The sequence below is a fragment of the Cetorhinus maximus genome, chromosome 1 (genome assembly GCF_964194155.1).
Source record: "Cetorhinus maximus chromosome 1, sCetMax3.hap1.1, whole genome shotgun sequence".
Taxonomy (NCBI): Eukaryota; Metazoa; Chordata; class Chondrichthyes; order Lamniformes; family Cetorhinidae; genus Cetorhinus; species Cetorhinus maximus.
The window spans coordinates 189795739-189821993 of NC_135879.1; the positions used below are offsets into that span (position 1 = coordinate 189795739).

The 26255-nt window shown below is 44.4% G+C and overlaps 1 protein-coding gene across 2 annotated transcripts in view; it reads right to left on the bottom strand.

Moving 5' to 3' along the window:
* The window catches only part of zfr (zinc finger RNA binding protein), a 33413-nt gene extending 13032 nt beyond the window's left edge, over positions 1-20381 (bottom strand). The window contains exons 1-3 of one of the 2 annotated variants that reach the window (XM_078551008.1): positions 19802-20381; positions 19448-19537; positions 19121-19202 (exon numbers count right to left, since the gene is read on the bottom strand). In XM_078551008.1, the coding sequence (XP_078407134.1) occupies positions 19121-19202; positions 19448-19484 (119 nt within the window). In that variant the 5' untranslated portion in view covers positions 19485-19537; positions 19802-20381. The remainder of the gene's footprint in view (positions 1-19120; positions 19203-19447; positions 19538-19801) is intronic. The other variant, XM_078551017.1, reaches the window with a different exon arrangement.
* Positions 20382-26255: the final 5874 nt, after the last annotated feature.

Sequence of the window (26255 nt, forward strand, 5' to 3'; positions counted from 1 at the left end):
GCAGTGGGGGTGGGTAGGGGAATGGGGCCTGTACAGGCCAGATTAGGTTACAACTAAACAGAGCCTGGGCTAAGTTCCTTGCAGGGTGTTTTGCTTGCGCCGTGGGGAAGGTTTGAACCTAAGGTTGGCAGGGTTGTGGGAACCAGGAGATAACGCAATACCAAGGTACACAGAATACTGGGAGAGATAAATAGCACTAGAGTAGGGAATAATAAGTTAATATGTAGGGTCAGAGTAAGAGAGAAAGTAATAAAGTCTAAATCAGGGTTACTGCACATGTATGAATGCACAGAATGCGGCAAATAAGATTGGTGAATTACAAGCATGTGGCATTACAATGTTGTGGCTACAAGAGGGACCTGGCTTAAAGAAGGGCAGGACTGGGTGTTAAATATTCCTGGATACAAGCTGCTCAGGAAAGAAAGAAAGTGGGGAGGAGTGGTAGTATTGATTAAGGAGAGCATTGCAGTGCTGGAGAAAGAGGATCTCCCGGAGGGATCAAGGGCAGAATCTCTTTGGCTAGAGCTAAGGAACAAAAAAGATGCAATCTATAGGCCACCAACCAACTGCAGGAAAGTTACAGAGAGGTGCAAAAATTATAGATTTGTCATAACGGGATAGTTTAATTATCTGAATACAGACTGGGATAGTAGTAGTGTAAAAGGGCAGAAAGGGGCATGAGTTCCTAGAGTGTGTTCAGGAACATTTTCTACAACAGTATGTTTCCAGTCCAACTAGAAAGGAGGCACTGATGGACCTGGAAATGAGGTGGGCCAAGTGGATCAAGTGTCAGTAGGAGAACATTTAGGGGACAGTGATCATTGTATTGTAAGGCTCAGGCTAACTACGAAAAAAGGCAAAGAACAATCCAGAGTAAGAATTAACTGGGGAAAAGCCAACTTCAATGGGGGTAAGAACAGATCTTGACCAAATAAGCTAGAGTCAAAGGTTAGCTGAACAATGGGCTACCTTCAAAGAAGAGATAGTTCGGGCACAGTCAAGGTATAGTCCCTCAAAAGGAAAAGGTAGGGCAAACAAATCCAGAGCTCCCTGGATGACAAAAGTAGAAGAAATTAAGGTAAAGAAGAAAAGGTGCACTTATGACAGATGTCGGGTAGAAAATACAACTGAGAACCAGGCTGAATATAGAAAGTTCAGAAGGGAGGTGAAGAAGTAAATAAGAGAAGTAAAGAGCAAGTATGAAAAGAGACTGGCAGCCAATATAAAAGAGAATCCCAAAGGTTTTCTATGGGCATATGAATACAAAAGAGTGGCAAAAAGAGCAGTAGGGCCAATTAGGGACCAAAAAGGGGATTTATGCTAGGAGGCAGTGGGCATAGCAAAAGTATTGAATTAATATTTTGCATCGGTCTTTGCCAAGGAAGATGCTGCTATCCAGGGCATGGTGAAAGAGTAGGTAACTCAGACACTAGAAGGGTTTAAAATTGATATGTAGATATCAGAAAGGCTGTTTTTAAGTTGATAAGGCACCAAGGTGGGATGAGACGCATCAAGGATACCAAGAAGAGAGTGGAAATTGTGGAGGCCCTGGTCATAATTTTACAGTCTTCCTTAAACTCGGGGGTGGTGCCAGAGGACTGGAGAATTGCAAATGTTACACCCTTGCTCAAAAAAAAAGCCCAGCAACTACCAACCTGTTTAACTTCAGTGGTGGGGAAACTTCTAGAAACAATAATTTGAGACAAAATTAATAATCACATGGACAAATGCAGGTTAATTAAGGAAAGCCAGCATAGATTTCTTAACGGAAAATTGTGTTCAACTAACTTGCTGGAGTTTGTTTGAAGCGGTAACAGAGGGGTTTGGGGTAATGCTGCTGATGTGCTATATACGGACTTCTAAAAGGCATTCGATACAGTGCCGTACAACAGACTTGGCAGCAAGGGACAGGAGCAACATGGATACGAAATTGGCTGAGCGACAGGAAACAGAGTGTAGTGGTCGATGGGGTCAGTTGCTTATCCTGATCTATATTGGCACAATTTCAAAATTTGCAGATGATATGAAACTTGGAAGCATTGTGAGTAGGATAGTATAGAAATTCAAAAGGATGTCGAAGTTGGTGAAAAGGTCCGACAAGTCTCAGATGAAGTTCTATGCAGAGAAGTGTGAAGTGATTTATTTTGGTAGGAAGAAAATGGAGAGACAATTTAAGGGTACAATTTTAAAGGGGGTGCAGGCACAGAGGGACCTGGGTATATATGTGCATAAGTCACTGAAGGTACTTAAAAAGTGACTGAAGTCACTTAAAAAGTACCCGGATGAGCACTTGGCACGTCATAACATTCAAGGCTATGGGCCAAGTGCTGCTAAATGGGACTAGGTAGGTGTTTCTCACGTGTCGGTGCAGACTCGATGGGCCAAAGGGCCTCTTCTGCACTGTGATTCTGTGCTTCTGATTCTGTGACAGAACAGGTTGAGAACATGGTTAATAAAGCATATAGTATCCTGGGCTTAATTAATAGGAGCATAGAGTACAAGAGCAAGGAAGTTATGTTAAACTTGTATAAGCAATGTGGTTGGCTCTAAAATGCCCCCTGAAATGGCTTAGCACGCCACTCAGTTGTATCAAACTGCTACAAAGTCACAAAAAAGGAATAAAACTGAATGGACCGCCAGGCACCAGAAATTACAACGGCAAAATCAGCACCGTCAGCCATGCAAAGTCCTCCTCACTAACATCTAGGGCCTTGTGTCAAAATTGGGAGAGCTGTCTCACAGACTAGTCAAGCAACAGCCTGACACAGTCACCCTCATGGAATCATACCTTAAAGATAATGTCCCAGACACCTCCATCACCATCCCAGGGTATGTCCTGTCCCACCGACAAGACAGACTCAACAGAGGTGGCGGCACAGTGATATACAGTCTGGAGGGAGTTGCCCTGGGAGTCCTCAACATCGACTCAGGACCCCATGAAGACTCATGGCATCAGGTCAAATATGGGCAAGGAAACCTCCTGCTGATTACCACGTACCATCCTTCCTCAGCTTATGAATCAGTGCTCCTCAATGTTGAGCATCACTTGGAGGAAGTACTGAGGGTGGCAAGGGTGCAGAACGTACTCTGGGTAGGGGGCTTCAATGTCCATCACCAAGAGTGGCTCGGGAGCACCACTACTGACCGAGCCCTAAAGGACATAGCTGCTAGACAGGGTCTGCGGCAGCTGGTGAGAGAACCAAGAGGGAAAAACATACTTGACCTCATCCTCATCAATCTGTTCATGACAGTATTGGTAGGAATGACCACTGCACAGTTGTTGAGGAGACCAAGTCCCGCCTTCACATTGAGGATACCCTCCATCGTGTTGTGTGGCACAACCACCACGCTAAATGGGATAGATTTTGAACATATCTAGCAACTCATGAGGCGCTGTGGGCCATCAGCAGCAACAGAATTGTATTCTAACGCAATCTGTAACCTTGTGGCCCAGCATATCCTCCACTCTGCCATTAACATCAAACCAGGGGATCAACCGTAGTTCAATGAAGAGCGCAGGAGGGCACGCCAGGAGCAACACCAGGCATAACTAAAAATGAGGTGTCAACTTGCGTGCCAAACAGCGTAAGCAGCAAGTGATCGACAGAGTTAAACAACAATCCCACAACCAACGGATCAGGTCTAAGCTCTGCAGTCCTGCCACATCCAGTTGTGAATGGTGGTGGACAATTAAACAACTCACTGGAGGAGGAGGCCCCATAAATATCCCCATCCTCAATGATGGGGGAGTCCAGCACATCAGTGCAAAAGACAAGGCTGAAGCATTTGCAACAATCTTCAACCAGAAGTGCCAAGTGGATGGTCCATCTCAGTCTCCTCCCAAGGCCCCCAGCGCCACAGATGTCAGTCTTCGGCCAATTCGATTCATTCAACATGATATCAAGAAACAGCTGAAGGCACTGGATACTGCAAAGGCTATGTGCCCTGACAATATTCCGGCAATAGTACTGAAGACTTGTGCTCCAGAACTTGTCATGCCCCTAGCAAAGCTGTTCCAGTACAGCTACAACACTGGCATCTACCCAGCTATGTGGAAAATTGCCCATGTAAGTCTTGTCCACAAAAAGCAGGACAAATCCAACCCGGCCAATTACTGCCCCATCAGTCTACTCTCGATCATCAGTAGATTGATGGAAGGGGTCATCAACAGTACTATCAAGCAGCGATTGCTCAGCAATAACCTGCTCACTGATGCTCAGTTTGGGTTCCTCCAGGGCCACCCAGCTCCTGACCTCATTACAAGGAGCCTTGTTCCAAACATGGACAAAAGAGCTGAACTCCCGAGGTGAGGTGAGAGTGACTGCCCTTGACATCAAGGCCACGTTTGACCAAGTATGACATCAAGATGCCCTAGCAAAACTGGACTCAATGGGAATCAAGGGGAAAACCCTCCACTGTGTGGAGTCATACCTAGCACAAAAGGAAAATGGTTGTGGTTATTGAAGGCCAGTCGTCTCAGCTCCAGGACATTACTGCAGGAGTTCCTCAGGGTAGTGTCCTCGGCCCAACCATCTTCAGCTGCTTCATCAATGATCTTCCTTATATCATAAGGTCAGAAGTGGGGATGTTTGCACAATGTTCAGCACCATTCGCAACTCCTCAGATACTGAAGCAGTCCATGTCCAGATGCAGCATGACCTGGACAATATCCAGGCTTGGACTGACAAGCAACATTCACACTACACAAGTGCCAGGCAATGACCATCTCCAACAAGAGAGAAGCTAACCATGCTGGCCTAGCCAGCGAATCCCACATCCCGTGAAGGAATAATTTTTTTTTTTTAAAAAGTTCCTAATTCAGCTTTGGCTGGAGTGTTGTGTCCAATTCTGGGCGCTGCATTTTCAGAAAAATGTGAAGGCATTGGAGAGTGCAGAAAACATTCAGGAGAATGGTTTCAGAGGAACTTCAGCTGTGCAAACAGATTGGAGAAGCTAGGACCATTTTCCTTAGAGAAGGCCAAGAGATTTGTTCGAGGTATTTAAATCATGAGGGGTCTGGACAGAGAAGACAAGGAGAAACTGTCCCCAGTCATGAGAGGGCACAGATTTAAAGTAATTGGCAAAAGAAACAAAATCAATATGAGAAAAAAGCTTTTTCATGCAGCGAGTGGTTAAGGTCTGGAATGCACTGCCTCTGAGTATGGTGGAGGTAGGTTCAATCAAAGCATTCAAAAGGGAATTAGATACCTGAAAAGGAAGAATGTGCAGGGTTACGAGAGAATGCACCAAGTGAATTGCTTACTCAGGGAGCCGACGCAGAGACGATGGGCTGAATGACCATCTTTTGCACTGTAATAATTCTGTGACAACAATCAGGTAGAGGCAAAGTGTCTCTGGTGAACCTAGAGAGAGGTTGGCTCTTGCGAACTGTAGGGTGAAGATCAGAGGGACACATAGTGTCTGTGTAAATTAAGTGAATATTAAAAGCGGGGAAATTACATCTGCAAACTAGGAAGGGCTGCATTATGGTGAAGAAAGAATGGAATCCCAGGAGGGACAGTGACTGTTGAGATCGTTTTTGAGAAGTGATGGCATTTATTCCACCGACAGGTTTTTTTTAGGTCAAGAATCTGTGAATTGTGAAGTAACAAACCAGTTCACCATTGTTAAAGTAAACTGTCTCTGACAATGCATACAAAAGTGAGCTGGAGAAGAGGTAGTAGAGTATTTGGAAATATGCATAGTTTAAACTGTTCCACGAGATAACCTCACCAGAACCTCTATATTATTTTTTGGAGCTGCAACAGAATGACCCAATCAGTGGTATTAACTGGCCCACAAATCCTCTTACTAACTCGCCTCCTACTCCCTACCTCTCCCACTTGCACTTCCCCTCGCCAACACTCCAGACTTGCCACCTCCCTCCCAGACCCAGCCATTCGCCGCCACCCCCTCGCTCACCTCTTCCCTCTCAAACCCTCATTTGGTGAGGGGAGAAGGGTGGCAGAAGGGAGAGAACTAGAGGAGTTGAGAGTAAGAGGCAGCAAGTGTGAGGATCAGGGAGCGGGCTACAGGAAATACAAGTGCTTACATAGCTTCGGGCTCCTGGAACTGAGGAGAGAATTTTGGCTGTTAATTCCACTAAAAAAATTCTTTTATGGGATATTGGAGCTGCTGGCTAGACCAACATTTATTGCCCATCCCTAACTGCCCTTGAGAAACAGATGGTGAGCTGCCTTCTTGAACCGCTGCAGTCCACATCGTGTAGGGACACCCACAGTGCTGTCACCTGATTAATCATGTCAGGCTTGGCTCTCGTCCGTTAATTTCCTGTCATGAGGAAATCTACCAGTTGTTTGCTTGTGAGTTACAGTGACATTAAACCTCATTTAACCATCAGGATATGTTCAGCTGTAACAACTAAGTATGTAGCACTTGATGGATTGCTGCAAGAATACACAGAGCTCAGGGGGAACACTAGCTGTGAGCCACCTTCCTGAACTGCTGCAGTCCATGTGGTGAGAGTATGCTACAGTGCTGTTAACACAGTACAGCAGAGTTCCATAATTTTTTCCAGCAACAATGAAGGAACAACGATAAAATTCCAAGTCAAGAAGATATGTGGCTTTTTACATGCTGTTGGAGCTGTATTCATCCAGAGAAACGGACTGTATTCCATCACACTCCTAATTAGTGTCCCAAATCTCAGCCACCCTTCAGCCCTGTGCCAACTGACTTACATACCTCAATTTTAGAATTCACACCTGCTTTTGGATCCCTCCATGGTTTGACCCTCCCTATCTCTAAACTCCTCCAACCCATAACTTTCCTCTAACTCTGGACTCATGAGCACCTCTAATTTTAATCACTCAACAACTGGTGGAAAGGATTTAAATGCCTAGGCCCTAAACCTCTGCTTCTCCTTCCTCCTTTAAGACGTTCCTCAAAATCTCTTTGACCATGCTTTTTGTCAACTGCCACATTTCCTTTGTAGCTCAATATCATATATTGCTTATAATACTCCTGTGTTTTGGAACATTTTACTGCATTAAAGGTCTATATAAATAGAAGTTTTTTTAAATTTCTCTCTCGGGATATGGGCATCACTGGCATGGCCAGCATTTGTTGACCATCCCTAATTGCCCTCAAGGTGGTGGTGGTGAGCCATCTTCTTGAGCTACTAAAGTCCGTGTGGTGTAGGTACAGCCACAGTGCTATTAGGAAGGGAACTCCAGTGTTTTGACCCAGCAACAGTGAAAGAACAGTAATATAGTTCCAAGTCAGGATGGTGTGTGGCTTGGTGGGGAACTTGCAGGTAGTGGTGTTCCCATGGATCTGTTGCCCTTGTCCTTCCAGGTAGGTTGGAAGGTGCTGTCAAAGGAGCCTTGGTGAGTTGCTGCAGCGCATCTTGCATATGGTACACACTGCTGCATTTGTGCATCGGTGGTGGAGGGAGTCAATGTGGTGGTGGACGGGGTGCCAATCAAGCAGACAGTTTGCCCTGGATGGTGTTGAGCTTCTCATGTTGTTGGAGCTGCACTCATTCAGGCAAGTGGAGAGTATTACATCACACTCCTGACTTGTACCTTGTGGATAGCAGACAGGCTTTGGGGAATCAGGAGGCAAGTCACTCACCACACTCACTCACCAGCCTCTGACCAGCTCCAGTTCAGTTTCTGGTGAATGGTAACCCCAGGGCATTGACAATGGGGGAATTCAGTGATGGTAATGCCATTGAATTTCAAGGACAGATGGTTAGATTTTCTCTTGTTGGAGATGATCATGGTCTGGCATTTGTGTGGCACAAATGTTACTTACCCACTTACCACCCAAGCCATCTGTATCTGAGGAGTTGCAAATGGTGAACGTTGTGCAATCAGCAAACATCCCCACTTCTGCACTTATGATGGAGGGAAGGTAATTGATGAAACAGCCAAAGATGGTTATGTCTAGGACACTACTCTGAAGAACTCCTGTAGCAATGTCCTGGGACTGAGATGATTGACCTCCAACAACTACAATCATTTCCCTTTGTGCTGGGTATGACTCCCCACCAGCAGAGAGTTACCCTACAATTCCCACTGACTTCAATTTTTCTAAGGCTCCTTGATGCCACATTCAGTCAAATGCTGCTTTGATGTCAAGGGCAGTCACTCTTACATCACCTGGAGTTCAGCTCCTTTGTCCATGTCTGGACCAGCGCTGTGAGCAGTTTATTGCTGAGAAAGTGTCACTTGATAGCACTACCGATGACACATTCCGTCACTTTACTGATGATCAGGAGTTGATTGGTGGGGCCACACTTGGCCAGGTTGTGTATATGACCAACCTGGACAATTTTCTACATTACCGTGCAGATGTGATTGTTGTAGCTATACTGGATTGCTTGGCTAGGAGCTCAGCTAGTTCTGGAGCACAGGTGTTCAGATCTACTGCCAAATATTATCAGGGCCCATTGCCTTTGCAGCATCCAGTGCCTACAGCCATTTCTTGATATCACGTGAAGCGAATCGAATTGGCTGAAGGCTGGTATTTGTGATGCTGAGGACCTGAGGAGGAAGTGGAGATGAATTATCCAGCAACATTTCTGGTTGAAGATGGTTGCAAATGTTTCAGCCTTGTATTTTGCACTGGTGTGCTAGGCTTCCATATCACTGAGGATGAGGACATTCGTGGAGCTACTCCTCCAGTTAGTTGCTTAATTGTCCACCATCATTCACGACTAGATGAGCCTAGGTCTGATCCATTGGTTGTGGGATCACTTAGCTCCGTCTATCGCATACTGCTTTCAATGCTTGGCGTGCAAGTAGTCTTGAGTTGTAGCTTCATCAGGTTGACACCTCATTTAGGTATGCCTGGTGCTGCTCCTGGCATGCCCTCCTGCACTCTTCATTGAACCAGCGTTGATCCCCTGGCTGGTGGCAATGGTAGAGTGGGGGATATGCTGGGCCACGAGGTTACAGATTGTGGTTGTATACAATTCTGCTGCTGCAGGTGGCCCACAGCGTCTCATGGATGTCTAGTTTTGAGTAACTAGATTTGTTCGAAATCTAACCCGTTTAGCATGGTGGTAGTGCCACACAACACAATGGAAGATATCCTCAATGTGAAGTTGGGACTTTGTCTCCACAAGGACTGTGCGGTGGTCACTCCTATCACTATTGCCAATGATCAGCTGCAATAGGAAGATCGGTGAGGACGAGGTCAAGTATGTTTTTCCCTCTTGGTTCCCTCATCACCTGCTGCAGACTCAGTTTAACAGCTCTGTCCTTTAGGACTCAGCCAGCCCAGTCAGTAGTGATGCTACTGAGCCACTCTTGGTGATGGACATTGAAGTCCGCCACCCAGAGTATATTGTGTCCTTGCCATAGAACCATAGAAAAGTTACAGCACAGAAGGGGGCCATTCGGCCCATCTTGTCCATGCCAGCCTGAGGACACCCAGGTGCCCTTTCTAATCCCACCTTCCTGCACCCAGCCCATAGCCCTGCAGCTTACAGCACTTTAGGTGCAGATCCAGGTACTTTTTAAAAAGAGTTTAAAGTTTCTGCCTCTACCACCAACTTGGGCAGCGAATTCCAGACACCCACTACCATCTGCGTAAAAAACTTCTTCCTCATGTCCCCTCTACACCTTCTACCACTTATCTTGAATCTTTGTCCCCTGGTTCTAGCATTCTCTATCAAGGGAAGCAATTTTATCCTGTCCACTCTATTTATTCCCCTCAGGGCTTCCTCCAAGCGATGTTTAACATGGAGCAGTACTGATTCATCAGCTGAGTGGCAGGCAATGAGTGGTAATCAGCAGGTTTCTTTGCCCATGTTTGACCTAATGCCATGAGACTTCATGGGATCCAGAGGGCAACTCCCTCCTGATTGCATACCACTGTCGCCACCTCTGGTGGGTCTGTCCTGTCAGTGGGGCAGAACATACCCAGGGATGGCAATGTCTGGGACATTGTCTGTAAGATATGATTCTGTTGGTATGACTATGCTCGACGCGTCTGTGAGACAGCTCTTCCAATTTTGGCACAAGCCCCCAGCTATTAGTAAGGAGGGCTTTGCAGGTTTATCAGGGTTGGGTTTACCATTGTTGTTTGTGATGCCTAGACCGGTGCTGGGTGATCCATCTAGTTTCATTCCTTCTTGTAGATTTTGTAGCGGTTCAATACACTTTCATGTGATGTGAGCATCGCTGGCAAAAAGATCATTTGTTGCCAATCCTAATTGCTCCTGAACTAAGTGGCTCGCTGGGGCATTTAAGAGTCAACTGCATTGCTCTGGGTCAGGAGTCACACGTAGGCCAGACCAGGTAAGGAAGGAAGATTTCCTTCCCTGAAGGGAATTAGTCAGCCAGATGGGTTTTTACAACAATGGTTTCATGGTCACTATTACCGAAACTAGCTTTTCTTTTTTAATATTCCAGATTTATTAACCGAATTCAAATTCCACCAACTGCCGTTGTGTCAATGTGTCCAAAGCATTAGCCCAAGCCTCTGGGTTACTAGTCCAGTGTCATTACCACTATGCCACCACCATGGTTCACGACTGGGTGTGGCAGGACTGCAGAGCTTTGATCTAATTTGTTGCTTGTGGGATTGCTTAGCTGTTGTGGGATTGCTTAGCTGTCTATTTCAAACAAAAACAGAAAATTCTAGAAAAACTCAGCAAGTCTGACAGCATCTGTGGAGAGAGAAACAGTTGACGTTTCGAGTCCATATGACCCTTCTTCACAACAGCTCTGAAGGGTCATACGGACTCAAAACTTCAACTCTGTTTCTTTCTCCACAGATGCTGTCAGGCCTAAGTTTTTCCAGCATTTTCTGTTTTTGTTTCCAGATTTCCAGCATCCAAAGTATTTTGCTTTTATCTGTCTATTTCACACTGCTTCCACTGTTTGGCATGCAAGTAGTCCCGTGTTGTAGCTTCTCGAGGTTAATACCCAATTTTCAGGTACATGCAATGCTGCCCCTAGCATGCCCTCCTGTACTCTTCATTGAGCAAGGGTTTATCCCCCAGCTTAATGGTAATGGTAGAGGGAGGGATATGCCAGGCCATGAGGCTACAGATTGTGGTTGAATATAATTCTGCTGCTGATGGCCCACAGCAATTCATGGTTTTAATCTGCTAGACCTATTCAAAATCTATCCCATTTAGCAGGGGTAGTGCCACACAGCACGATGGAGGGTATGGCCAATGTGAAGACGGGACTTCATAGACTCAGACGTTTACAGCACAGAAGGAGGCCATTCAGCCCACTGTGTTCACGCCAGTCAACAACAATCTGACTACACTAATCCCATTTTCCAGCGCTTGGCCCATAGCCCTGGAGGCTATGGCAACGCAAGTGAATATCCAAATACTTCTTAAATTTTACGAGAGTTTCTGACTCAACCACCCTTTCAGGCAGTGAGTTCCAGGCTCCAACTACTCTCTGGATGAAAAAATCTCTCCTCAGCCCCACTCTTAGCCTTCTACCTCTTACCTTAAATCTATGCCCCCTGGTTATTGACCCCTCTGCTAATGGAAAAAGTGCCTTCCTATCTACGATCTACGTTCATAATCTGATACACCTCTATCAGGTCCCATCAACCTTCGCTGCGCCAAAGGAAACCACCCCAATCTTTCCTTATAGCTCAGACCCTCCAGCCCAGGTAGCATCTTGGTAAATCTCCTCTGCACCCCTCCAGTTGTGGCCTAACCAGCGTCTTATACAGTTCCAGCATAACCTCCCTGCTCTTGTATTCTATGCCTCAGCTAATAAAGGCAAGAATCCCATATGCCTTCTTAACCACCTTATCTACCTGCTCTGCTACCTTCAGGGATCTGTGGATATGCACACCAATGTCCCTCTGATCTTCGGTACTTTCCAGGGTCCTACCATTCATAGTGTAAACCCTTGCCTTGTTAGCCCTCCCCAAGTACATTACCTCACTTATCCGGGTTGAATTCCTATTGCCACAGCTCTGCCCACCTAACCAGTCCACTAATATCCTCCTGCATTTTACAGCAATCCTCCTATTTACCACCCTACCAATTTTACTGTCATCCGCAAACTTCTTGATCATATCCCTACGTTTCAGTCCAAATCATTTACCTACACCACAAACAGCAAGAGCCCCAGCAACGAGTCCTGCGGAACCCCACTGGAAACAGACTTCCAGTCACAGAAACATCCCTCTACTTCCTACCTCTCAGCCAATTTTGGATCCAATGTGCCACTTTGCCTTGGATCCCATGGGCTCTTACTTTCTTGACCAGTCTGCCACGAGGAACCTTATCAAAAGCTTTGCTGAAGTCCATGTAGACCACATTAAATGCATTATCCTCATCAATACTCCTGGTTACCTCCTCAAATAATTCTATTAAATTTGTCAAACACGACCTCTCCTTAACAAATCCATGCTGACTATCCCTGATTAATCCGTGTATCTCCAAATGCAGATATATTCTGTCCCTCAGAATCCTTTCTAGTAACTTCCCCACTACTGAGGTTAGGCTGACTGGCCTGTCATTTCCTGGTTTATCCCTTCCTCTCTTTTTTAATAATGGGACAATGTTAGCAGTCCTCCGGCACTTCACCTGTGGCCAGGGAGGATTTGAAAGTTACTGCCAGAGCCCCTGATATCTCTTCCCTTGCCTCCCTCAACAGCCTGGGATACATCTCATCCGGGCCTGCAAATTTAACCACTTTTGAGGCCGCTAAATCCGATCGTACCTCCTCTCTCGCTATGTTAATTTCCTCTAATATTTCACAGTCTTCCACCCTAATGTCTATTCCTGCGTCGTCCTTTTCCATTGTGAAAACAGATGCAAAGCATTCATTGAGGGCAGTACCCACATCTTCCCTCTCTGGTCCCTAATTGGCCCTACTCATTTCCTAGTTATTCTCTTGCTCTTTATGTATTTAAAAATCCCTTTTGAATTTTCCTTTATTCTACCCACCGATACTTTCGCATGCACTCTCTTAGCTTTCCCAATTTCCTTTTCCAAGTTCTCCCCTACACTTCTATTACTCCTCTAGGGACTCTACCATAAGCTTCTTTTTTTTTCTTAATCCTAACCTTTATGTCCCTTGACATCTAGGGTTCTCTGGACTAGCCCCACCCCCACCACGTCTTCATGGGAACATATTTGCCCTGTATACTCGCTATTTCCTCCTTGAATGCCCCGCACTGCTGTGACACAGTTTTATCAGCAAGTAGCTGCTCCCATTCCACTTGGGACAAATCGTATCTCATCTTAGTTAAGAGCTTTTATTCCCAGCCCAGCCTTATCCTTTTCCATAACTATCACAAATCTAACTCAGTTATGGTCACTATCTCCAAAATGCTCCCCGACTGATATGCCTTCCACCTGCCTGGGCTCATTTCTGAATATTAGGTGCTGAACTGCCCCCTTCCTTGTTGGGCTTTCTACGTACTGGCTAAAAAAGTTCTCCTGGATACAACTGAAGAATTTTGCCCCCTTTCTACCTTGCACACTAAAACTATCCCAGTTTGGGTAGTTAAAATCCCCTGCCTTATTATTCTTACACTTTTCTGAAATTTGATTACATATTTGACCCTCTATCTCTCTGACTGTTTGGGGGCCTATAGTACACATCCAAAAGCATGTTTGCCCCTTTTGTGTTTTTTTACTTCTGCCCACATGGCCTCATTTGATGATCCTTCCAAGATAGCATCGCTCCTCACTGCTATATTGATTCCTTGATCAATATTGGGACCCTCCCCCCTCCTCTTCTATCCCTCTATCTCATTTGAATACCATATAACCAGGAATTTTGAGCTGCCAATCCTGTCCTTTTAGCCAAGTCTTGGTCATAGCTATATCATCATACTCCCACATGCCCATCTGTGCCCTCAGCTCGTCTTTCTTATTCCTCAGGCTCCTTGCATTAAAATTTATTCCATTTAGCCTGGCTAAGTTCACTTCTTTCTTATCTAGCCTATGTTTCCTCTGCTTTCCTGACTCTGGCGTTTTTTTCCTTTACTGTCGTTTTAACTTCTAATTCCATCTCAGCGTCTCTCCTCTCTGAACTACTTTTCAGGATCCCTCTGCCAATTTAATTTAAATCTGCCCTTCGAACTTCATCTCCAAAAGGACTGTGCAGTGGTCACTCCTACTGTCATGGACTGATGCATTTGCGATAGGTAGATTAGTGAGGACAAGGTCTAGTAGGATTTTCCCTCTTGTTGGTTCCCTCACCATCTGCCACAGACCTAGTTTAGCAGCTGTATCCTTCAGGGCTCAGCCAGTAGTGGTACTGCCAAGAAACTCTTGGTGACAGATGTTGAAGTCCCCCATCCAGAATAAATTCTGTGCCCTTGCCACCCTTAGTGTTTCTTCTAAATGGTGTTCAACATGGAGGAGGACTGATTCATCTCCAGATGCTGGGAAGCTAGGTGTTAATCAGCAGGAAGTTTCCTTGCCTATGTTTGACCTGATGCCACGAGATTACATAGGCTCCAGAGTCAATGTTGAGGACTCACAGGGCAACTCCCTCCCAACTGCATTTCACTGTGCTGCCACCTCTGGTGAGTCCTGCCAGAGGGACAAGACATACCCAGGGATGGTGATGTCTGGCACATTAGCTGTAAGGTATGTTTCAGTGAATATAACTACGTCAGGTTGTTGCTCAACTAGTCTGAGAGGCGGCTCTCCCAATTTTGGCACAAGCCTCAAGATGTTAGTAAGGAGGACTTTGCAGGGTCGACCCAGGGCCGGGTTTGCCGTTGTTGTTTCCAGTGCCGAGGCTGATGCAGTATGGTCCATCTAGTTTCATTCCTTTTTGAATTTGTAGCAGTTTGATACAACCGAGTGGCTTGCTAGGCCATTTCAGAGGGCATTTAAGAGTCAACCACGTTGCTGTGGGCCTGGAGTCACATCTAGGCCAGACCAGGTAAAGATAGCCTCTTTCCATTAGTAAACTAGATGGGTTTTCACAAAAGATCTCTCACATTCATGGTCACCATTACTGAATTTTTAATATTAATTAAATGAATTTAAATTCCACCTGCTGCTATGCTGGGATTTGAACACACATTACCCATGGGGAGGCAGTAGCATAGTGATATTGTAGAGACGCAGGGTAATACTCTGGGGACCTTTGGTTCGAATCCCACCATAGTAGATGATGAAATTTGAATTCAATTAAAACCTGGAATCAAACATCTGATGATGACCATAAAACCATCTGGTACATTAATGTCCTTTTAGGGAAGGAAATCTGTCGTCCATGTGACTCCAGACCAACAATGTGGTTGACTCATAAATGCCCTCTGAACAAGGGCAATTCGGGCGATAAATGTTGGTCTAACCTGCATCCCATGAATGAAAAAATCCCCACAGCTTTAGCCTAGTCCAGTGACATTGTGCCATCGTCCCCCACTGCTGTTGTTGTAACTTGATGGTGGAAAGGTTTTGGGCGTCAGAAGGTGGAACACTCACCACAGAATATTCAGCCTCTGACCTTCAATACTATTAAATGTGTTTTTAGGGAAAGAAGCCTGCTTTAAACAAGCTCAATTCAAGAGAACTCAGAATAGCTTCTGATTACAATTCATAAATTTGATTTATTGACAAAGAGCTCCATTTGACCCAGGATGGCACTTAAAACATTCTTCTTTCACTGACCCAGTCGAGGAGCCATTCTCACAAATCCAGAGAGAAGGAGATATCAAGTTTAGTACCACTCTTCCAAGTGAGAGATAATCTGCTGAAAGTACTTGTGCAACCTTGTTACAATGTCTGCCTCTAGCTAACCTTCTTTCTGGAAGAAATTCACAATGGCATGCTCATTTTTAAAAATCAAAATGTTTGCCTTATTCTCAGAAGCTATTGCAGAAATTGAGTTTCTTTAAAAATTGCTATGTTAACAGTCATCATTAATATTTTAGAAAACAAGAAATTTTGGCGATTAAAATGTAGACAAACCTTCCAAATTGCTGGAGTGATTATAACCTTCAGCTGTCATAAGCGGTCTTGCAGTAGACATTTGGTCATTTCATGAAAATCAGAACATCTTGAGAAAACATTCACATTTACAAAGTGCCAATCCACCCATTCATAGCAATCTAAGTGATTTATAGGAATGAGTTAATTATCAAATCTCACTGATCTTGGCAATCTCATTGCATTGGTCAATGAGCCCTGGTAACATCTTTTCATTGATCCCTGCTAAGACTGCTTCTGTCAATCCAAGTTATTTTTAATTTCCCATATAGCAGTTGCTGACAGATCATACCACTTACTGCATTACTAAATCTCATTCTAGAGCCTGGCCTGCACTCATTTGACTCTACCGCACTGTACAAAAGCCCAGGCCTATCTCCCAGATAAAATATCAGATACTTCACAGAACTGTTGAAATTATGCATATTTTTAAATACGTAAAAAGATTTCACCACTTCTCTAGGGGGAAAGCAATATCGTAGGTATCCGGAATCGTCGTTTCCAAAAAACTAAGTGATTAGTTTACATATGAACAAGTGGGAGGAGGCGGCCATTCGGCCCCTCGAGCCTGCTCCGCCATTGAATAAGGTCACGGCTGATCTGACAATGTCAGATCTGCATCCCACCTACCCGGATAACCTATCATCCCCTTGCTTACCAAGAATCGATCCACCTCTGCCTTAAAACCATTCAAAGGCTCTCTTCCTGAAAAGGCAGTGGAAGCAGAGTTCCAAAAACTCACGACCTTCAGAAAAAAATTGCGCCTCATCTGTTTTAAATGGGCGACCCCTCATTTTTAAACAGTGACCCCTAGTTCTAGATTCTCCAACAACAGGGAACATCCTCTCCGCATCCACCTTGTCAAGACCCCTCAGGATCTTATATGTTTCATTCAAACCAACTCTTACTCTTAACTCCAATGGATACTTTTTTTTTCCCTTATAAGACAACCCGACTACTCCAGGCATTAGTCTAGTAAACCTTCTCTGAACTGCTTCCAACGCATTTACATCCTTCCATAAATCAGGTGACCAACACTGAACATAATACTCCAGGTGTGGTCTCACTAGTGCTCTGCATAACTGAAGCATAACCTCCTTACTTTTATATTCAATTCCTCGACAATAAATGACATTCTATTAGTTTTCCTAATTACTTGCTGTACCTGCATACTAGCCTTTTGAGATTCATGCACTAAGACCCCTCTGCATCTCAGAGCTCTGCAATCTCTCACCATTCAGGCAATACTCTTCTCTTTTAATCTTCCAGCCAAAATGGACAATTTCACATTTTCCAGATCTTTGCCCACTCACATAACCAATCTATATCCTTTTGCAGTCTCCTTATGTCCTCTTCACAACTTAGTTTCCTATCTTTGTCTCATCAGCAAATGTGGCAACCATCCCTTCATTCAAGTCTTTTATTATAAATTGTAAACAGTTGAGGTCCCAGCACTGATCGGCGTGGCACACCACTTGTCACATCTTAACAACCTGAAAAAGATCCATTATGCCTACTCTGCTTCCTGTTAGCCAGTCAATCTTCTATCCATGCCGATACGCTACCCGAAATACCGTGAGCTTTTATTTCCTGCAATAACCTTTGATGTGGCACTTTATCAAATGCCTTCTGGAAATCTAGGTACAGTACATCCACTGGTTCCCCTTTATCCACAGCACTTGTTGCTTCCTCAAAGTTTGCTACTGCTTTGTGTGGCCACAGTGCAACAGCTACTGATATAAGTGCTACAATTATATTTTTGACAGAAATAAGTCATATTGGACTTGAAACGTTAACTTTGTTTCTCTTGGCACAGGTACTACCAGAGCTTTTCCAACACTTTGTTTTTATTTTAGACCTCCAGCATTTGCAGTATTTTGCTTTAATTTTACTTTTGAGTTGTACAAGCCAGGATGATGATTGAGTGATAGTGTCACATAATGTGAATGTGCATATGGCCTCCAATTGGAGGCAGTACGGGTCATATTTCAGATCTCCAATTCAATTCTGACAAGTAACTTCCATGGGTAGGTTTACTTCTAAGCTAATTCCAAAGATGATCAACTTCCCAGTTGCTCATGCTTCCAAATATATTTCAGATATAAGCATACTTTATAATTCCAAAATTCAACCAAATTAAAATCACATTCTTTCACCAGCAAACTATATCACAATTTCCAATGGACAAATCCTCCAGCAAGTCAGTGATATAAATGGCAGAGATTTACTGAATGACATTGTGGGTGACTTAGTTTTGAATTGAGGCAGCAGGGCTCGGTATAACTATATACAGTGTTTATTTCCCTCCCCATTAAAATCTTATATTTAGTATACAGGAACATTAATTTGTTTTTTGGGAGATTACAATTGTGAATTGCAATTCATTTCACTCAAACTACTGGAAACTTGACACTTTAATAATCTAGTGCCAGTGACGACACAGTATCAGGTTGCACTAGTCTACATCAATACTGTAAAACCGGCCACTTTACTAATAGCGGCATGAATTCCAACAAAGAGAAGATCCAAGCTCAAAATCATATATTAATTTGACTCATTAAGTTAATAAACACAACCAATTGTAAATCGGGCATGCAGCATATGGGTTTTTTATATAAATGCCAATGACAAAAAAACTAGCTACATAAATAACAGTGACAAATGGGACCACTGACCCTGAACTCCTGCCTTCTTTACTGCACCAAGGACCCAGGCCCCAGTGACACCTGTTTGATGATCAAAGATAGATCCTCTACAAGGGTCGCACGTTACCGTTACAAACCCACGCAGTTTTAAAAAAAAAAATAAAAAGTCAAAATAGGGCAGTTTGAAGGAAAGAACACGCTCTTTTTAAAAAAAAAATCTAAGTCTAAGTTTACTCCATCAGAAATGAAATGAAATCCCGCTGGTAAAAAAAAAATCGCCAGCCGTCATGTCGCCATTTTGTGGCTACAATTGAGAAAAGGAGTTATACACGAGCCGACGGAAAGAGCTGGCATTATATTACTTTGAAACAAAAAAGGGAAAGGACAGTTCTAAAAAGCGAGTGCAGGGATATTTTTTCTTGCCAGAAACCAGAAGAAAGAAAATAAAAGACAGGAGGAGTGAATTAACTGCAGAGAGAGAGGGAGGGCGGGGGAAGGGAGTTGTGGATTTGAATGAAGAGTGTTGAGAGGCCGCGGAATGTGCGCGATGATAAACACGTACCTGTACTGCGCAGCACCACCATGGGCAAATCCAAAGTAGTTACTGGTAGCCATTTTGGCATCTTCGCCTAGCCGGCCGGGCACTGAGCACCACGCGAAGCGCCCAAACAAACAAGAGGGAGAAGGGAGAGACCAGTAAAACATCATCACAGATCACATCGTTCAGCTTCAGCAAACAAGAGAAAAAAAAACTCCTCTCTCTCTATTAATCAAAGTCTTTAGCATTCTCCGAGGGCCGCGAGCGGCGCCACCACCATATTTTTCTCTCTCAATTTAAAAAATAATAAAAAGGGCATCTTTTTATATATAAATTGCCAATTCCACTTACCGTACGTGAAAGAAACTACTGGGCATATAGGAATCATGGGGGTTTCTTTGAGCCACCAACCGCGACCTTTCACCTTTCCAGTGTTGGAACCTGTGGAGAGAGACGTCACCGTCAGCCGGGGGCAGTGCACTGCGCATATGGAGGCACCACTCCGCCGCGCTGCCCGCTGGGAGTTGTAGTCTTTTACTTTTCATTGCACAACAACAACTTGTATTTCCATATTTAAAACAAATAATGCCGAGGCAAGGCCAACAAAAAAGGGGGTACTTAAACGCACTCTTTCCTCACACGAACGAGCCACGAACATAAGAATTAGCGACACATTGATAATATTTTGTAAAAAAAAATCCAAACCTTTCTATCCAGTCCACAGAGAGAGAAGGAAGGTTGGTGCAGCAGTCAAAGCCCCATTCGATGCTCTTGGTCTGTCCGATTCCCTTCCCCCACTAAAGCAGAGATTTCACAAAGTCACCCGGTTTTATTTTATAAAAAATTAAAGATCCACTTGTTTCTGTGCGCCTGTCTATAAGAACAGAAATACGACACAGCTGCTAGATTCATTTCAATTGATTTGCAACTGCTTCACGGCTTTTTTCCTCATCTGGTCTGTGCTGCCAATGATCTGACCTTGGCAAGTCTGCAACCTAACAATCTTAATCCAGCCCTGTCAAGTGTAATGCATACAAGGCTCACGCGTTTATAGCTCTTCTTACACACTGGTGCTAAAATGACCGGATGCCCCGTTCGTGTTCCAGTTTCGCCAGCAGCAATACACTGCGACAATAAATCATTTTGCAGCAGTTTAGCGTAATCTATTTTTCCTTACGAGCTACCAGATATCCCAAGCAGTCTATTCTGCCCAGGAAAACACTGCGTAAAATGTGTCCTGCACGAGAACAACACCACCACCACCACATTCATTGGTCTTATTTCGGCATTGCCGGCACAAAAGTGATTAATTGCATACGCACTGGGAGGGTGGTGGTTTTGAGAAATTGAAATGAAGAATAATGTTATAAAATTTGTTTTTAAAATGTACATAAATTCAGAGGTGCGATAGGGTAAACTTAGGGGCAAATAAGAGTGAGGAAATTAAGGTACAGTAATTATAGGAGAAAAAGTGTTGGAGATACTTAAGGAACTAAAATCCAACAAACCCCCAGGACCTGCTGATCGTGACATCCTAGGGTTCGAAAACAGATAACTGCAGACATAGCTGGATGCACTGGTTATGATTTTCCAAAATTTCCTAGGTTTTAGAACAGCCCCAGTGTATTGGAAATTGGGAAATTTAACACCACTATTCAAAAAAAGGGGGAGAGACAAAACAGGGAAATACAGGCCAGCTGTTGGGAAGCTGCTGGAATCTGTTATTAAGTCTTAACAATGCACATAGAAAATCATACTATAAACAGACAAAGTCAACATGGTTTTATGGAAGGGAAATCGTGTTTGACAAATTTATTAGAGTTTTTTGAGGATGTAACTAGTAGGGTGGATAAAGCGCAATAAGTAGATATAGTATACTTGGATCTCCAAAAGGCCTTTGATAAGTTACCATACAAAGATTAATATGCAAGATAAGGGCTCGTGGAGTTAAATAGAGGATTGGTTAAAGGACAGTAGAGTTGAAGCCAAAGATCAGCCATGATCAAATTGAATGGTGGAGCAGGTTCGACCAGCTGCATGGTCTACACCTGCTTCTATTTCTAATGTTCCTATAGCTTTTTTACCCGTGGATGAGGTTTCATGCTTTTTCTAATTCGCGCTGGGGCTCCTGGCCTGCCCGCCAACCTTAAGGTTAGATGAGCAGGTTCTTTAATTACTTAATTGACACTGTCAATGCCCTCAATTGGCCATTGACAGGTTGGCGGGTGTGCAGCTGATTTCGCTGCGCCCCCGCCTACCTGAAAATTTAAGTGGGGCGCGGTGACGTTGGGAGTTCCGCCCGACGTCACTGCGTGTCATTTTATGCATCAGCGAGCGGGCCCCGCCCCCGCTTGCCAACGCGTAAAATCCTGTCCTAAGATAATAGTCTTAGACCCGCTCTTCTCCCTTTCAAACTGGATGTAAATTTCAATCATATTGTGGTCACCTAGGGGTGCCATTTCTCTGAGGACATTAATTAACCCTGTCACGTTACACAATACCAAGTCTAATATAACCTGCTCTTTGGTTGGTTCCAGAACATGCTGCTCCAAGAAACTATCTCAAAAGTGTTCTAAGAATTCCTCATTCAAGCTACTACTGCCTACCTGATTTTTCCAGTTTATGTGTAGATTAAAATCACCCATCATTATTGCCAGCCCTTTATCACAAGAACACAATATTTTCTCTTGAATACTTTGACCTATACTGTGGCTACTGTTAGGGGGCCTGTAGGCCACTCCCAATAATGACTTATTTCCCCTACTATTCCTCACCTCCATGCAAACCGATTCTACACCTGATCTCCTGAACCAAGGCAATCTCTAACTATTGCACCAATGCCCTCTTTGATTAACAGTGCTACCCCTCCACCTTTACCTAGCTTCCTATTCTTGAATGTCATGTACCCTTCAATATTAAGGACCCAGTCTTTGTCGTGCTGCAGCCATGTCTCCGTAATTGCTATCAGAACATATTTATTTACTTCAATGTGAGTCATCAATTCATTTACTTTGTTAAGAATGCTAGCATTTTCAGATAGAGAGCCTTCAATTTTGTCATTTTGTTACCTTTGCAACATCAAATCTTGACTGTTGATGTATTCTTAGGTTCTTTCTCTCTGTCCCTTCCTGCCATTCTCTGACCCTCATTTCTCATATTATTATTTTGCTCTCCTGTCTTGACTCTACACCTTGAATTGCTACCTCTACCCAAGCTTGACCCCTCACCCCTCTTGTTTAGTTTAAAGCCCTCACTACTTCCCTAGTTATGCAATTTGCGAGGACACTCATCCGAGCACGGTTCAGGTGTAAACACTCCCAATGGTACAGCCCCCACTTTCCCCAGTACTGATGCCAATGCCCCAGAAACCAGAACCCACTTCTCCCACACCAGTCTTTGAGCCACACATTCACCTCTCTAATATATTTGCCCTATGCAAAATTTGCACGTGGTTCAGGTAATAATCCAGAGATTATTACTTTTGAGGTTCTGCTTCTTAATTTGGTACCTAACTACTCATACTGACTTTGCAGAGCCTCTTTCCTAGTTCTATCTATGTCATTGGTACCTACATGGACCACGACAACTGGATCCTCCCCCTCCTACTGTAAGTTCCTCTCCAGCCCTGAGCAGATGTCCCGAACGCTGGCACCCGGCAGGCAACCTAGCTGTCTGGACTCTTGCTCTTTGCTGCAAAGAACAGTGTCAATCCCCCTCACTATACTATTACCTACTATCACTACATTCCTTTTTGCTCCCCCCACTTGGTATGACTTCTTGTGCCACAGTGCCATGGCCAGCCAACTCATCCAAATTGCTGACTTCGCTTTCATCCACACAGGTTGTGAGCACCTCGAGCCTGTTTGACAATTGCAAAGCCTGAGGCTCCTCCTCTACTGTCTGCTCGGTCCCATTACCTGCCTCACTGACAGTCACATCCTCCTATCCCTCACTGCTGACCAAAACAGATGACCCTCTTCTAAGAGATGTCTTCTGGAACAAAGTATCCAGGTATTTCTCCCCCTCCCTTATGTTGCACAATGTCCACATTTTGGCTTCTAGATCAATAATCCTGATCCGGAATCCCTTAGCTGCTTACACTTCCTGCAGACATGTTTGTCATGGATCACCTTGGCATCCAAAACCTCCCACATCCTACAGCTGCAAAATAACACCTGTCCCGCCATTCTAACTTATGTTATTTAGTTAATTTACTTTAATTACTTTCTTCCTATGTATGCTACAATTTACTGTGTTTATTGCTAGTAACACTGACAACTAAAGCTAAAGTCGCATGGGATCAGAGGTGAGCTGGCAAGATGGATACAGAATTGGCTTGGTCATAGAAGACAGAGGCTAGCAGTGGAAGGGTGCTTTTCTGAATGGAGAGCTGTGACTAGTGGAGTTCCACAGGGATCAGCGCTGGGACCTTTGCTATTTAATAAATGATTTGGAGGAAAATGTAACTGGTAAGTTTGCAGACGACACAAAGGTTGGAGGAGTTGCAGATAGTGAAGAGGATTGTCAAAGGATACAACGGGTTATAGATCAGTTGGAGGCTTGGGCGGAGAAATGGCAGATGGAGTTTAATCCGGACAGTTGTCAGCATTACTAGCAATAAACACTTTAATTGTGAGGTCATGCACTTTGGTAGGAAGAATAGAGGCATAGACTATTTTCTAAAGGGGGAGAGAATTCAGAAGTCTGGAGTGCAAAGGGACTTGGGAGTCCTAGTCCAGGATTCTCTTAAGATTAACTTGCAGGTTGAGTCGATAGTTAGGAAGGCAAATGCAATGTTGGCATTTATTTCGAGAGGACTAGAATATAAAAGCAGGGATGTGCTGCTGAGGGTTTATAAGGCTCTGGTCAGACCACATTTAGAATATTGTGAGCAATTTTGGGCCCCGTATCTCAGGAAGGATGTGCTGGCCCTGGAGATGGTCCAGAGGAGGTTCACGAGAATGATCCCAGGAATGAAAGGCTTAACATATGGGGAACATTTGAGGACTCTGGGTCTATACTCGATGGAGTTTAGAAGGATGAGGGAGGATCTGATTGAAACCTACAGAATACTGAAAGGCCTGGATAGAGTGGCCGTGGGGAAGATGTTTCCATTAGTAGGAGAGACTAGGACCCGAGGGCACAGCCTCAGAGTAAAGACCTTTTAGAACAGAGATGAGGAGAAACTTCTTTAGCCAGACAGTGGTGAATCTATGGAATTCTTTGCCACAGAAGGCTGTGGAGGCCAGGTCATTGAGTGTATTTAAGACGGAGATAGATAGGTTCTTGATTGGTAAGGGGATCAAAGGTTACGGGGAGAAGGCGGGAGAATGGGGTTGAGAAACTTATCAGCCATGATTGAATGGCGGAGCAGACTCAATGGGCTGAATGGCCTAATTTCTGCTCCTATGTCTTATGGTTATGGTTATGGTTAAATGTGAGGTAATGCATTTTGGAAGGACCATTACAGGCAGGAATTATACAGTAAATGGCAGAACCCTTAGGTGCATTGATGGGCAGAGGGATCTGGGTGTACAGGTCCACAGGTCACTGAAAGTGGCAACGCAGGTGGATAAGGTAATCAGTAAGGCATATGGCATGCTTGATTGGCAGGGGTATTGAGTATAAAAGCTGGGAAGTCATGCTACAGCTATATAGAACCTTGGTTAGGCCACACTTGGAATATTGCGTACAATTCTGGTCGCCACATTACCAGAAGGATATGGAGGCGATGGAGAGGGTGCCGAGGAGGTTTACCAGGATGCTGCCTGGTTTGGAGGTTATTAGTTATGAGGAGAGGTTGGAGAAACTCGGATTGTTCTCACTAGAGCAACGGAGATTGAGGGGCGACTTGATAGAAGTTTACAAAATTATGAGTGGCATGGACAGAGTAGATAGTCAGAAGATTTTTCCCAGGGTGGAAGAGTCAATTACTAGGGGACGTAGATTTAAGGTGAGAGGAGAAAACTATAGAGGAAATGTGCGGGGCAGGTTTTTTACGCAGAGGGTAGTGAGTGTCTGGAATTCGCTGCCAGAGGAGGTGGTGGAAGCAGGTACGATAGTGGTGTTTAAGAGGCAGTTTGACAAATACATGAATAGGATGGGAATAGAGGGATACGGACCCCGGAAGTGCAAAATGTTTTAGTTGACGGGCAATATGATCGGCGCAGGCTTGGAGGGCCGAAGGGCTTGTTCCTGTGCTGTACTTTTCTTTGTTCTTTGTTCTTTGTAAAGGTTATATCCTTCTCAACTACAAGGTATGTGTTTTAGATGTTTGTTTAAATTACTTTATTTTTATCGATTTTTTTATCTTTATTGTTTGATTTTAATTTTAAAGTTTTCAAATTTTGGTGTATTATTTTAAAGTTTTAGTTCTTTTTTTAAAGATCCTGCCCCCTCTGAACCCCTTTCTCCACCCGAAGTCCTTCCCCCTCCGAACTCCTTCCCTCCTCCAAACTCCTTCCTTTACACCTTACTCCACCCTTGCACTTACCTTCCAAGTTGCCCTATTCTCCCCGTTACACCCTCCTCCCCCATACTCCCTCCGCACTCCTAATCTCGCCCCCCGACACCTTTGTTCCCCCCTACCAACTTCAAACCCCTGACACCTTCGTTCCCCCCTCCCAATCTCATCACCCCACCCCTGCCGACACACCTTCCTCTCCCAGTCAAACCTAGACCTTCCTCTCCCACCCTCTGCCCCACCCCGGTACACCTTCCGCTCCCGGTCAAATCTATACCTTCCGCTCCACTCCCTCGACGATCATCCGTAGCAGACCATGGCTAAGACACTGAAGTGGGGAGATGATAGCATAGTGGTATTGTCGCTGGACTAGTAATCCAGAGACCCAGGGTAATTCTCTAGGGACCCAGGTTCCAATCCTGCCATAGCAGATGGTGGAATTTGGATTCAATAAAAATCTGGAATTAAAAGTCTGATGATGACCATAAAACCATTGCTGATTGTTGTAAAAACCCATCTGGTTCACTAATGCCCTTTAGGGAAGGAAATCTGCCATCCTTACCTGGTCTGGCCAAAATGTGACTCCAGGCCCACAGCAATGTGGCTGACTCTTAAATGCCCTCTGAACTAGGGCAACTAGTTGGGTAATAAATGCTAGCCTGGCCAGTGACATACATATCTCATGAACGAATAAAA